Below are 13939 nucleotides of genomic sequence, written 5' to 3'. Positions count from 1 at the left end.
TAAAAGGCCTGAAGAACTGAAGGTCTTTTGTGGTAGAATTGTTCTGAAATGGGCATTTTGTTATCGACTGACTAGTGAATTTTAATTCAATTCTTGTTGAGAAATGTGCAAGATTACGAATTTAAACATATTTTGGTGTATTAAATAGTAAATATAATTTAAAACAGTCTTATAGGTAATTTTATTTATTTTATTTTATTTTACATTTGTTTACTAGGAAAGTCCAACTGGACACATTTCCTTTTTCAGCGGAGGCCTCGGGAGAAAAGCTCCACATTGAACATACAGAAATACCAAAAATATAGAGTATACAAAATGTACACATTGAACATACAGAAATAATGTAATACTTAGTATGGAAAAGTGATAAAATACAAATTTAGACTAACATAGTTATTACATATTAAAAGACAACTGAATAGGTTAAATTTGCAGGTTAGTGTCCAAAAAAAGAACATTACTATGCAATAGAAACAAACATATCATACCTTCAAGTGAATACTCATAATTACAACTATTATCAAATTGTTCACATTGAGTATAAGTATAAATTTAAAGCAATCTGGAAGGTGATTCTAAAATAATATATGTGTGGTCATAAAAAATAAGGGTGAGGGGGGCATGATTTCAAAATCACTCATAACCCAACATGTAATTAATTAATCCACTACTGGAGAGGAGTAAAACATATGGAATGGAAGAGCTGTCTCTCATTAGCTTCATTATTTGTTTCCTACGTGAAGGCTCTGCATCTGCCTTGTATCATACTCTCCGTTCTGTATTTGCTAAGATCAGCAGTGTCATGCCTTTCTTTTCCCATGCTTCCTTTAATGCTCAGTGTCTCTCTAGCAGTCACTATATTACAGCTGTTTTGTGCTGTTTGTAACTTTCTGCCTCGTCTGAACAGCATTTCCATGGTTGGTCTGTGAAAGGCTGCCCTGCATCCCTGTAAGGCTAGAGATAAAAAGTACTAAATGAAGGACAGATGGATGAATGTCACATGTCTTGTTTATTCAAATGAAACACTGAGGCTGGGTATGTGTTCATGTTGTTTATTGTACATACACACTTCAGGAGCATACCTCTCAACTGTCCCTGATTTTCAGGGATGTCCCTGATTTTGACTCAGATTTTAACTCTGTCCCTCCTAATCCCTCCTAAAACTAATGATTTTTGGAGGAAAGGTGGTGAACTACACAATGAATAATGACAATAATTAAGAGTTATAAACTTCTTTTACTTCAGAAAATATGTATTAATTAATATGCTCTGATTCAGTCAATGTTTCAAGTTAATAGCACTAATATTTTAAAAGTGTCCCTGTTTGTCCCTGATTTTTTCTTGACTTGCCCCTGATTCTGTTGAAATTTGCCCCCAATTGGTTGAGAGGTCTGATCAGGAGCTGTAACTTGTACATATACTTTGCACTTCATATGCTTACTGACTGACTTGTTACTTCTAACACATACATGTACATCCCAATTCAAGCTTACATTCACACTGACTGACTACACAAAAATGGCACTGCTCTTGCACATGCTCAGTAACTTATATGCACGTGCTGGCTAGCTACAGTGGCTGAGTAGGTTCAATATACACACTGATTTATATCTTCCCTCTTTAATTGTGTTCGACATTGCAAAATACAAGAACAAAGGCATATTTAAAAGCTAGACATTATTTCAACATTTCAACAAAACATAACTGATTTCAAGTCCAAGTCACTGCATATTTAGGATTGCGTTTGTAAATTCTAACCAATCTAGTTACATAGAAATTCTGACTGGGTTTAGCAACAAGGACAGTATCTGGGGATTCATTCAATACCAGAACATCTGAATTTACATCAGAGTTGTTTGAAGAAAGCACACTGTCCTTTTAAATTCAAACAGTAGATGAGTCACTGTGTAAATTAGAGTCACTGCCACAGGCAATCTGCTGTGGCACTGGTTCTGACACAAGTAACACATGACTACAGTTCCTTTTGTAATCCATTCCTTCAGATTGTATGATGTAAGATCTCAGTTCCTCACAAATGTTCTTCACAATTCCTACATGTTCATAGCCTTTGAATGTTTGCATTCTCACAACTTCTCCTTATAACAATGGTTGAAGGGATTTACTGGTTTTATCATAGTACAGCTTTTATGACTGATGTTTTCTTGAAAGTTGAGCCTTGCCCACTCTATTGTTGTTTGCATTTGGTAATAACAATTGTTTGCTTATTGGAAGAGTTGTTTGTGTTTGTCTGGACATCAATCTTTGAGTCAGTGAACCCAGCAATTTGTCTCAAGGAATGTCTCAGAGATTGAGTATAAGGAAAACATCGGTACCATCTCTTTTGGATTTCTCCAAAAAATACTTTGCACTATGAACTGCACATTCAGCTAAACCATTGGCTTGTGGATACTCTGGACTACTGCTAATATAAACAAAGTCCCAAGATTCAGCAAATTTCTTGAACTGCTGACTAGTAAACTGTGCACCATTGATAGACATGATTTTGTGCAGACTACCATGGACAGAAAAATGTCTTTTCAATTTTGTAATGACTGTGCTGGAAGTCAAGTTAGGAAACAGGTCAATTTCAAACTAATTTGAGTAAGAGTCTACTGACACCAAGTAATGTTGACCATTCCATTCAAAAATATCTGTAGCAATTATTGGCCATGGTAATTCAGGAATTTGGTGTAGCTGAAGTTGTGATACGGTTTGGTGCTGTTGCAAATTGAACATGCTAGAATTTCCTTCGCTATATCTTCTGATATAGGAGGCCAAAATGCAATGCCTCTTGCCCTTCTTTTGGTTGAATCAGTACCTGGGTGACCATCATACCTCTCAACTGTTCCTGATTTTCAGGGATGTCCCTGATTTTGACTCAGAGTTTAACTCTGTCCCTCCTAATCCCTCCTAAAACTAGTGATTTTTGAAGGAAAGGTGGTGAACTACACAATGAATAATGACAATAATTAAGAGTTATAAACTTCTTTTACTTCAGAAAATATGTATTAATTAATATGCTCTGATTCAGTCAATGTTTCAAGTTAATAGCACTAATATTTTAAAAGTGTCCCTGTTTGTCCCTGATTTTTTCTTGACTTGTCCCTGATTCTGTTGAAATTTGCCCCCAATTGGTTGAGAGGTCTGGTGACCATGATGCAAAATTTTGATATATTCCTGTTGTAATGCTTTGGAAACTACCAGTTTTGGGCCTTTCATGATGATTCCATCTTCCATCATGATCTCATCTCTGTAAGGAAAATACTGCTGAATGTCAAGTGGTAAACTGGTTTGTCATCCTGGCCATCCTTGACTAATAACACTTTTCAGCCTCTAGAGAATTGGGTCTGAAGCTGTGTGATTTCTTAGTTCATCAAGCCGCGATGACAAAACATTTCTGACTTCCATGACTTCAATGTCTGCTGTTTCATTTTCATGCTGCTCTTTTGTTTGTCTGGGTGTGTGACAAAGCATCAGCAAGGTCCAAGTTTTTGCACTTTTTGTAAACAATATTAAAATTGGAATTTTTGCAATTTTAGCATCATGCATAATCAAAATACAGCTCTATGTACTGGCTTTTTCAAAACAGTCACTAGTGATTGGTGATCAGTCTCTATTTGGATAGGTCTGCCATAATATATAATCATTGAATTCAAACATGTGAACACCAATGCCAAAAGTTCTTTTTCCTGTGCATAATGCATCTCTGAGTTAAAGTTATTGACGCATAGTCTACTGGTATGCCTTCTTGAAGACATGCTGTAACAAGCCCATGCCTTTAAGCAACACAAGAAAGAGTTACAGGTTTGTGAACATCATAATATCTCAATGTGGGTGGACTGGCAGTTTTCTTCTTCAGACTATCAAATTGTCTTTGGTGTTTTTCCAACTAGGACCAGTTTACATTTTTGCATGTCAGCTCACGTAATGGCACAGAAAGCTCACTCAAGTCTGGGATGAACTTTTCTAAACAGTTGACCATACTTCGAAAACGTTGTAAAGATGTGACATTCTCTTAAACTGGCATTTCAACAATCACTGCTTGCTTAGACAGATCTGGTTGTAAGCCAGAACTTGTAAATAAATGTCCCACATAAGTAACTTCTTTCAGTTTGAATTTACATTTCTGAAGATTCAGTTTAAGATTTACTTCATGTGCACAATCTAGAACTTTTTTGAGATTTCTATCATGTTCATCTTCACCATTGCCTTCAACAATAATGTCATCTACTATAATAGCACATGGATAACCAGAAAAATTTGTTCCATGGCACACTGAAAGACTTCACAGGCAGAACTGATTCCAAATGGCATTCTTAAAAATCTGTATCTACCAAATGTTATACTGAATGTAGTTAACACTGAAGATTTGCGATCCAGCAAAATTTGCCCAAAAGAGCTTTTTGCATCTAAGACTGAAAAAAACAATGGAATTTAACATGAGAGTGGCAATCTCTTCTACTGTATGCATTGGATGATGAGGACACTTAAGTGCTTTCTTTACGTCTCGTGGAGCAATACATATATGAATATCATCTGGGCTTTTTTTTGTATGAGCTACAAACATGGAGGATACCCATTCAGTCGGTTCTTCTACTGGAGTAAGGACACCATTTTACCTAGTTCTGCTTTTATTTTAGTCTGCATTGCTACTAGAATCTTCTGTGCTGGTCTGACAACTGGACTTACTTCATGGTTTAACTTTATGGAAAATGTGACTAGAAGTTTACCAAACTCATCTTTGAAAATATCAGCATATTCACTAAAAATATTCTAGGTAAAACTGTCATTGTTATTCAGACGTGTATGGTGGACCTCTTTATTAAATTAAATCAGTCCCACTCTCAGACTGTCTTTGAGGCCTAAGAGTGACTGCACTTCTCTTTTGACTATGTAAAAGTGCAAGTCATAGCTGTTTCCAGCAGAATGGTATGAAAGAACTACTGTGCCATCAGTTTCAATCTCTTCACCACCATAAGCAGCTAGTTTTGCACACTTTCATGTTTCTCACCAGCTTTTACTTTAGCAAACATTTGTGCCGATAGAACTTTGCACTTAGATCCAATGACTACTTTAAGGTCTACAGATCTCCCATTAATTTATACAATACAAAATATTTCACTCTTTGCTGACAACTGATAATCTACTGTATTAACTGTTTCATTGATCACAGAGACACCATCAACATAGAAAGTTTTCTCACAGCTCTCGGAATTTCCTAGTCTTTATCTAATCTACTTGCTTCTTCTGATACTTTCTTTTAATATAAGTTTGCAACACTTCAGAGTTGGAAAGCCTTTTGAAATGATTCCACATTTCTGACCAAAAGCTAAACACTTTTCCTGTTTAGGTTCATGACTGTCTCAACAATTGCAGCAGTTAACAATGAGGTTGGGTGTGGCACTGCCTCTTGGTTTATATTTCTTTTTTATTTTAACTTTCTGCTGCAAACTATCAACATCCGCACTAGCAGATACCGCAAACATGCTTTTCTCACTTGTAAGCATATTCATATGTTTTTCTGTAACCTCATGTATTTGACAAATCTCAATAGCTTTGCTCAATGTTAATTCACTATCTTGAAGCAAGATCTTTCTCACTGCATCATTATTAACATCACATACAAGACAGTCTTTTTTCAACTCATCTAGTAGATCACCAGATCTGCATGTTTTTGCTTTATTTCTTAAGTCACTAATATATGCTGCCATAGCTTCACCAGGCTTTTGACTTCTTTTCTAAAATTTGTGCCTTTGCATTGTAATATTCAGTTGAGGGTTACACAGTTATCTAAATTTACGTTTTAAGTACTCAGGGTCTTCCCGCTTTTCAGCTTGAATCACAGTATGGCGGTTCTCCCCCTCCCTTGCATACACAGCAGGTGCATATACAAATGAATGTTCCCACTCGATGGCCTCTGAGCCAATTAAATTGAGAAGTATAGATGCTCTTGTACTTGCATCTTTATCAGAAAATGCAGCCTGTATGAAAATATCATATTCTTGCTCAAACACTTGCCAATTCTCAGCAATATTATTATCAAACACCAGTGGTTCAGGTCTACAAAATCCCTCTGTCATAACAACAAATTTCTTTTAAACATAAGTATAGACCTGGCACTTGTAATTTTGCTCAAGTGCACAACAATCTCTCAAAAAATGCTTTACTTTAACACTGCAAATACCTTGAACACTCGGGACATTTCGGATACTATGAAAAGTCTTAGTTACTGCAAAACATTTGGACATTGTGAAAAAATTCAAACATTTTAGCTTTTTCGAACATTTTAAACATTTCAGAGATTATGTCAAACACTTTAAATATATGCCACTATCTCAGACATTTTGAACATCCCGGAAATTATTTTGAATGCTTTGAATGCTATGCCACATGTTTGGTGACTGAAAATCATTTGAAACGAATTTAAGTAATTTCAAATAACCACAGACCTGTTTGCGAGTTCATTCCTAGATTTTACTCCATTTCTAACTGTGTGCTTCATGGTTTGCGAGCTGCTTCAACTTCAGTTCCCATTCTGACACCATGTCACATCTCATGTATTCAAATGAGACACTGAGGCTGAGTATGCATTCAAGTCGTTTATTACACATACACACATCAGGAGCTGCAACTTGTACAGATACTTCATACGTCATATGCTTACTGACTGATTTGTTACTTTTAACACACTGACATATGCAGCTCTATTCAAGCTTACATTCCCACTGACTGACTGCACAAAATGGCACTGATCTCGCACATACTCAGTAACTTATATGCATGTGCTGTCTAGCTACAGTGGCTGACTAAGTTCAATATGCACACTGATCTACAGAATAAATACTCTTTGCTGTTGTCTTAATCACCACTTGTTGTAGCCAATACTGCCAACTTCTCAGGCATATTTCAGTGTACAGTATTGTACTGTTTCTAAACAAAGTACCACATGGCTGTCTCTGGTTTGAAAAGTCTTTCAGCTTTTCCCAGTTAGGGGTCACCACAGCAGAACTCCGGTCCACTAATGAGTGGCAGTGGATTTTTTACAGTGCCGAGTTGCCAGCCCAATGCCCAACCTTCAAAGAAGGCACACCCATTCACACACACACCTACCTGCATGTCTTTAAATGTCAGTCAACTGCAGGGAGGACATGCAGACTCCACACAGAAGGCGCTCCAGCCAAGAGTCAAACAGGAGAACCTCTTGCTGTGAGTCGACAATGCTAACCGCTGCACCACTGCGGCCACATGGCTGTCTCTGGTAGCTGTTGATTTTTGCTTTTTTCAAATCCATTGATTTACTTTTGTTGGAGATTCCAGCCACACCCACCTCTTCCATTCAGCCTTTTTGTTATTCAAGGGCATCGGATAAACAGCTTTGCTACAAGCTGGCAGTAAACAGATGGTTTTGGAGTGCTGATTTACTTATCATTGCATCAGATCAGTTCACTCACATCAGTGATTTGATGACTACTGTATATCTAAGCAAACAAATGACTTTGTTGATATTTCAGTCTGCCTTCTGAGTCTGTATCACAGGGTGACAAAGTAGGTACAGACGCCATCAGAGTCATGTGGGTGCCACTCTCATTTTAGTTTATTAGCACTGCATCCAACTTACCCAATTCCTCAGTTAGCACCATCCATACTGGAATAACCTAAGTCATAACTGTCTTCTATAACTTGTTGGATCAGTCATTAATGATAGTGCATGACTGAGCAGTCCCCCCCCCCATGATGAACAGGATGAGGACAAGAATGCAAATAATACATCCATTATTCTCATAAGAGAAAACTCATTGTCAGTACCAGATGTCACATCTGATTACCCACTCATGTATGCCATCTTAGTGTGAAGCTGATACTTTGACTGCATTTGATGTAGAGGTATATAATGTGTTCAGAAGAGATGAATCAGTTCATGACTTAATTATAATACTCTTCATAATTTGCAAGATGCCACATTAACTGGTCAGTAAATGCCAAATATAGCCTATTCATCCTCAAGCAAAGCAGCCACTCCTTATAGGCCATGTCCAGAAAGCCTTTTTCTTCAGACAATTCACAGGCTGATATGCTGCTACTGACAAGCTGTTAAATGAACTTAGTATGCCAACTCGCTCAAGGAATGTGCTGATCTGTAGGGGCTACCAGACATTCTGTCATCTAGTGTAGCGTGCACCTTTTCTGGCTAGGTTTCATGGCATGTGCTCAAAATAAATCTACTGGCTACTTAAACTGGAAAATCTTTAGCAGTATATGATGCTGGACAAACAGAGCTACATGACCAACCTCTAGGTAAATGAAGACCTCAATAATGCTGAACTAGACTTAAATAAGAAACCTGAGCTACCTATGTGAGATATTCTCAGCACTGAATAGCATAGTGGTGGCTTCACTTTCGATTCTTTCTTTACATTCCTCAATTTTGCAGCTCACTTAATTCAAATGAAGTCCAAGCTTACTATCCTGACATCCCCCTACACACACACACACACACACACACACACACACACACACACACACACACACACACACACACACACACACACACACACACACACACACACACACACTAATCCCTTACATGCATTATTTTCTTCTCCTCTTATTTAAGCTTACTTTAGGGAAGTGCCATTGCCTTACTGAGTTACAGTATCTGAAATCAGGAAAGCAGGGAGACAGATCATCCAAAGGTAAACAAGAAGAACATTAATTGAAAGTACATTCTGAGCAAACCAGAGTCATTCTTTCTGTAAACGTATTGCCATTTTCACCCAATCAACTGAACGATGGAGTGCTTTCTAGAAGCACTGTGCATAAGCACGCAGGTAAAATACAAATAGTACGGATCGTACATACTTTCTTCATTATTCCTCTGTGGTCATTTCTGGTGTAATGATGAATCACAACCCTCAAGTCAAAGTCACCTCACCACCAGAATGAGGAGGAGTTCTGGGATAAATTGTCTGTTTCCCATCCATAGATCTAAGTTGCTCTTGAAAATGGACAGGGATGAACTTTGTTTTATGTGATTAGATAGTCTGTTCCCCAGCAGCCATATCCACTGTGAGATAAACCTGTCCCTCCAAACCATCCTGTTGATGTTGCAGAAAAGGTTTAGATCGCTAGACTGAGTATTTCTGATGTAATTTGACTTGCTGATGTGCAGTAAATCCATCAGTAATGGGTGAGAGAATGCTTTGTACGACAGACACAGGTCACTACTTAGCAGTCTGTAGGACACCGAGTATAGTGACAGGGCTTTGAGTTGGTCCATGTAGGGCATGTTGTTTAGGCCTTGTATCATTTTAGTAAGATATCTGTTTGGGTGTTCTAGCTGCTGCATATGTCTGGACAGATACATGCCAAAGAGAGCATTATATTTAATAATTGGCCTAATGAGGGCTTAGTAAAGGGGTTCAATGACATCCCTAGAACTGCACACAATCCTTTTGTTTATATGCTGTGCACTGTAGAATGACTTTCTTACAATGATAGACACATGTTGGTCAAATGTTAGGTCCTGTCCACATAAGTTCCCAAGTCCTGAACAACTGGGTCAGCTCTTAGGGGCATATTGTCAATGTGGTAGTTCCCTGGGGTAGATGGCTATGGTGTAACTATGGGTAGATAATCAGTCAGGGATGCTAATAAGAAAGTGTCCTCAGACATGACCATTATTCAGGTAGACACTAAGCTTTGTAGAAAAGTCTGTATTTGGGCTTATCGTCAAATGCCACATTTTCTGCCCTTGAAAGGAAACTTTGAGTTTGAATATTTTCATTGTCAGCACCATGCGCTATAGGCTGGCACATGTCATTCACTAGCATGGTCCCTCTCTGCTGAGGGAGCTCCATCCCCTTGTTTGCTTAAGAGGCTTATACTATCTGTCGGTCACTAGATAATGAGACAGCATTGGCAAAAAATCCTTTAATTTAGCCCAGCTAACATAAATTCAGTCCAAAGAGGTAATTTCTCCCCTATACTCAACATTGATCAGGCTACTTATCAAGTACAAAGCCCCCTGTGGAATATATCTCACTAATAAATCAAAAAATTAAAAAGACCTCAAAGACCTCAAAGATTCCTAAGCATAATTTGTGAGATGCATTATCTTCCTTTAAATATAACATTGATAATTGGATGGGTATCCACAAATTTAGTCAGGGATTGACTGATATGGCCCTCCAGCTGAAAGGAGGTGCTGTCTAACAGAGGGTATTGGCAAGGTACGAATGCTCATAAAGAGTTAGTGCCCTTGGAATGTCTGTGAATCCGTTAGCTTGTGCAAAGTAGTCCACTGTGTTTCTATACAAGTATGCATGCATGTAAACAAGAATACAACCCAAGCAAATCAAATAACAATAAATACTAGTAAATTTAGTGTCCAGTATATCATGCAGTGCAAGACAATATTTGAGACCCTTTTGAAGAAATCAAATACTGTAAAATAAATAATTTCCTATTAGTTTCAGCCTTCTACTTGATTAAGGAATTGAGCTTTTCTTGTGGTTTATAACATTACTAGTCATAGCTAAAAAGAAATATGTTTTTGCACTTTTTTTCTTTGCTTACTCAGAAAATCTTTTTTGTAGTACTTGTAATTCATATTGATGGCAGTGGAGAACCCTTAGTAGCAGTATTTTACCTGGTGCTGGAGATATCCCCTAACTGTGATCTCTCACTCTGATCTGAATATACCACTTTATACTTCTATCTGAGAAGTGTGTCTGATCCCCGTTTGGTCAAATGCCTCCACATATAATATAAGGACATACCTGCCATATGCGTAACAGTACCAAAATACAAGAGCTCACATGGTTTTATTTCCTAAAAAGGGAAGCCTACCCTGTGATAAGATATACTAAGGAACATCTACCACACCACCAATGCACCAGACTAAAGGATCAGATGTCAAAGTGGAGTAATGTATTATCAGAAACAGGCAAAAGTACTGTTTTGTTTTAGGATGTTTTCTTTTATTTATAACTGTTTTATTTTATTTATAACTGAATATGCTTTCAATGTAAGCTGATAAATTCTATATTTTTAGTATTAAATGTTTGCAAATCCTGTTAGCTAATTATCTTTTGCTACATGCACATATGTTTTCAAGAATATTTTTGGAGGAGTTAGGTACCCACACTTAACAAAAGCTCATTATTTCTGTATAGTAAATACTTTATGTATTGCAAAACATTGTTACCTTATACTAGTTTAAGAAATACATAATATGATGAAAAGTGTACACCTTCATGGAGAAAGCCTGGTGTAACATTCAGTTTAGGAAGTTCTTCCTAGCTTATCTGTATTCTGTACAATATATTTAGCCTCATGAAACCTACTTGCTTGGTTTATCTGACATTGAATGTTTACTATAAAGTGATATAAGTTGTTTAAGTAAGTTCTGATATCAAAGGCTTGCAGTCTGCCTAGCATTACTGATGGGGTTTCACTTAGTGATCCACTGATTTGTGTGCTTGAACCAGACTCTTATATTTTTTCTCAATAAAAGAAATATCATTGGTGTTTCCCACCTGCCAATGCTTTTAGCAAGTAATGCCTCCAGTTTTCTATTTTATTTTATTGTAATACTTGTACATATCACAATAACATAATTCCATGAGATTTTTTAAATGGATTTAATGTTTTGCTTTTTCAGTTCCCTGGTATTTGGTCCTCCTGGCAAATCAAAAGGAGCTATATTTTTCTTCTGTGGTATTGTGATATTTTGGGGATACCCAACTTACTTTCTAAAGGTAGGTCACGGTTTACTGTATTATAAAATCATTATAATATGGTGTTTACATGAATAACTTTCTGGTATATTACTTTCTCTGTGTCTACATCCATTGTATGGAAATGCAGAAACATTTTGTCTATGTCTGTATGCATATATGAATGTATTTATTTGAATATGTTAACCGTGCTAGAACACTGATCTAAGTTAAACATTTTCAGAACCTGTCTGAGAGTACATAGTAAGAATAAATATTAACAACAGATGTTATAATAATTAAGTGCAGATGATTTTTTTTCAGAAAAGCAAATGCAAAACAATATGAATGGAAAGAAGAAGTTAAAGCTACAGTAAAAGGTCTAATCTTAGTGCATATACACAGAAAAAACAAAAGAAAAACAGAACAATTTGAAAAAAATAAAACACTTTACATTAAGGAGTACAAGAGATCAAGATGTATATTAATATATAAATCAAGTCCTTAACTGTAATAAGCATCATAATTAAATTATTAGCCGCAGTGGTGCAGCGGTAGTGTTGTCGACCCACAGCAAGAGGTTCTCCCTTTCGATTCTCGGCTGGAGCACCTTCTGTGTGGAGTCTGCATGTCCTCCATGCGGTCGAGTGGCATTCAAAAGACATGCGTGAATGGGCATGCCTTTGTTGAAGGTTGGGCGTCGAGCTGTCACTTTGGCACTGTAAAAATCTACTGCCAATCATTAGCGGACCGGAGTTCCGCTGTGGCGACCCCTAACCAGGAAAAGCCAAAAAAAGAAGAAGAAGAAGATAGTTGAGTAATGCAGTAAATTTAATACAGAAAGTGAAAATATAGTTCAGAATACACAGTGCAAAGTCTTACATATAATAACTATCTAGCTAACTAAAAGTAATTAAAACATGAAGTATCTAAATCAGAAAAGAAAGAAAAAATGAAAATAATGAAGACAGAGGAGTGAAAGAGTGATAAAAGTGGTTTAATTAAGTGCTGCATTAATTTTGACAGAATAATTAAATTTGAATATATTGAATAAAAATGAGACATGGATTAATTATTTAACTCTTTAAGGAGCAGCCATCATTCAAGCATTTGTCTCTAAATGGGATGCCATGTTCAAGATAAGATACTAGAATCCATTTTTCTTTTGCTATCTAAATTTGGGAGCCATGAAGTGAGACATTTTCCAGGGCCACACTAAAAATGTATTAGTTTTAGCCTTATTAACATCAGTGTGATGCTGAACATTTACTGTAGGATTTAACCATTTCCTACATACCCAAGCATTTTTATAGTTATTGCTGAACCGGATTTCCCAATGCTTGTGTGTGCTAACGTTAGCTTTTGGAGAAAACCAAATAGCACTACTTTTGTTTTTTCATAATTATGAATTTTGAGTCCAGAAAGAAGGGAATACTTTTTTAATCACTAAAGTGCTGGATCAGGTCAGTAAATGACCATATTGCATACATATAAGAGGACAGGTATTTTGGGTAAAGAGTCAAGAAGTTTGTTGATAACTGTTGAGAATATGAGTGCTGAGGGCACTGATACTTGAGACTAGACTTTCAGAAGGTGTACTAAGTCTGAGAAGGATGAAACAACTTTAAGAAGAGCTTCCTGTTTGTGAGAAAGTCTTTATTCTAGTTTATTTATTTATTTATTTATTGACATTTGTTAACCGGGTTAGTCCAGCTGGGCTAGGAGCCCATTTTCACTGGAGACCTGAGGAAAAAACTCCAATTACAGACAGAGAGGTTAAGTATACATAACAGTTAAGAGTACAATAATGACATGCATAAGAGATTAAACAATCATTAATTGGTTAAAATAGTACAAGTTCAAATATATTCTGTAATTACAAAGGCACACCAAACAAAAACTTTTTTTTCCCAATGTGTGAGTGGTGTAAGTATCTAATTTTATAACTGGTGTAGTAAGGTATATAATCGGAACCATGAGAGGGGTGAAAAGAGGGTCTAGAGTTGAAAAAAGATGTTGGTGAAAAATAGATGTGAGAGAAATAAGATACAAAGAGGAATGTATTTAATTGTGGTACAACAGAAATTGTACTGGAATGTGCAATTCCAGTACAACTGGAACTGGTGTAGTAAGGTATATGATAGGAACCATGAGAGGGGTGAAAAGAGTGTCTAGAGTTGAAAAAAGATGTTGGTGAAAAATAGATGTGAGAGAAATAAGAT

General features: G+C 36.7%; 1 protein-coding gene across 1 annotated transcript in view; it reads left to right on the top strand.

The window, feature by feature from the left end:
• The window catches only part of LOC122793540 (probable protein S-acyltransferase 23), a 711842-nt gene that overhangs the window by 449491 nt on the left and 248412 nt on the right, over positions 1 to 13939 (top strand). The window contains exon 7 of the mRNA XM_044061673.1: positions 11663 to 11759. Within this exon, the coding sequence (XP_043917608.1) occupies positions 11663 to 11759 (97 nt within the window). The remainder of the gene's footprint in view (positions 1 to 11662; positions 11760 to 13939) is intronic.

Source organism: Protopterus annectens, chromosome 2.part0 (genome assembly GCF_019279795.1).
Source record: "Protopterus annectens isolate FY-2018-M chromosome 2.part0, PAN1.0, whole genome shotgun sequence".
NCBI lineage: Eukaryota > Metazoa > Chordata > Ceratodontiformes > Protopteridae > Protopterus > Protopterus annectens.
This window is presented reverse-complemented; position numbering and strand designations above follow the sequence as displayed.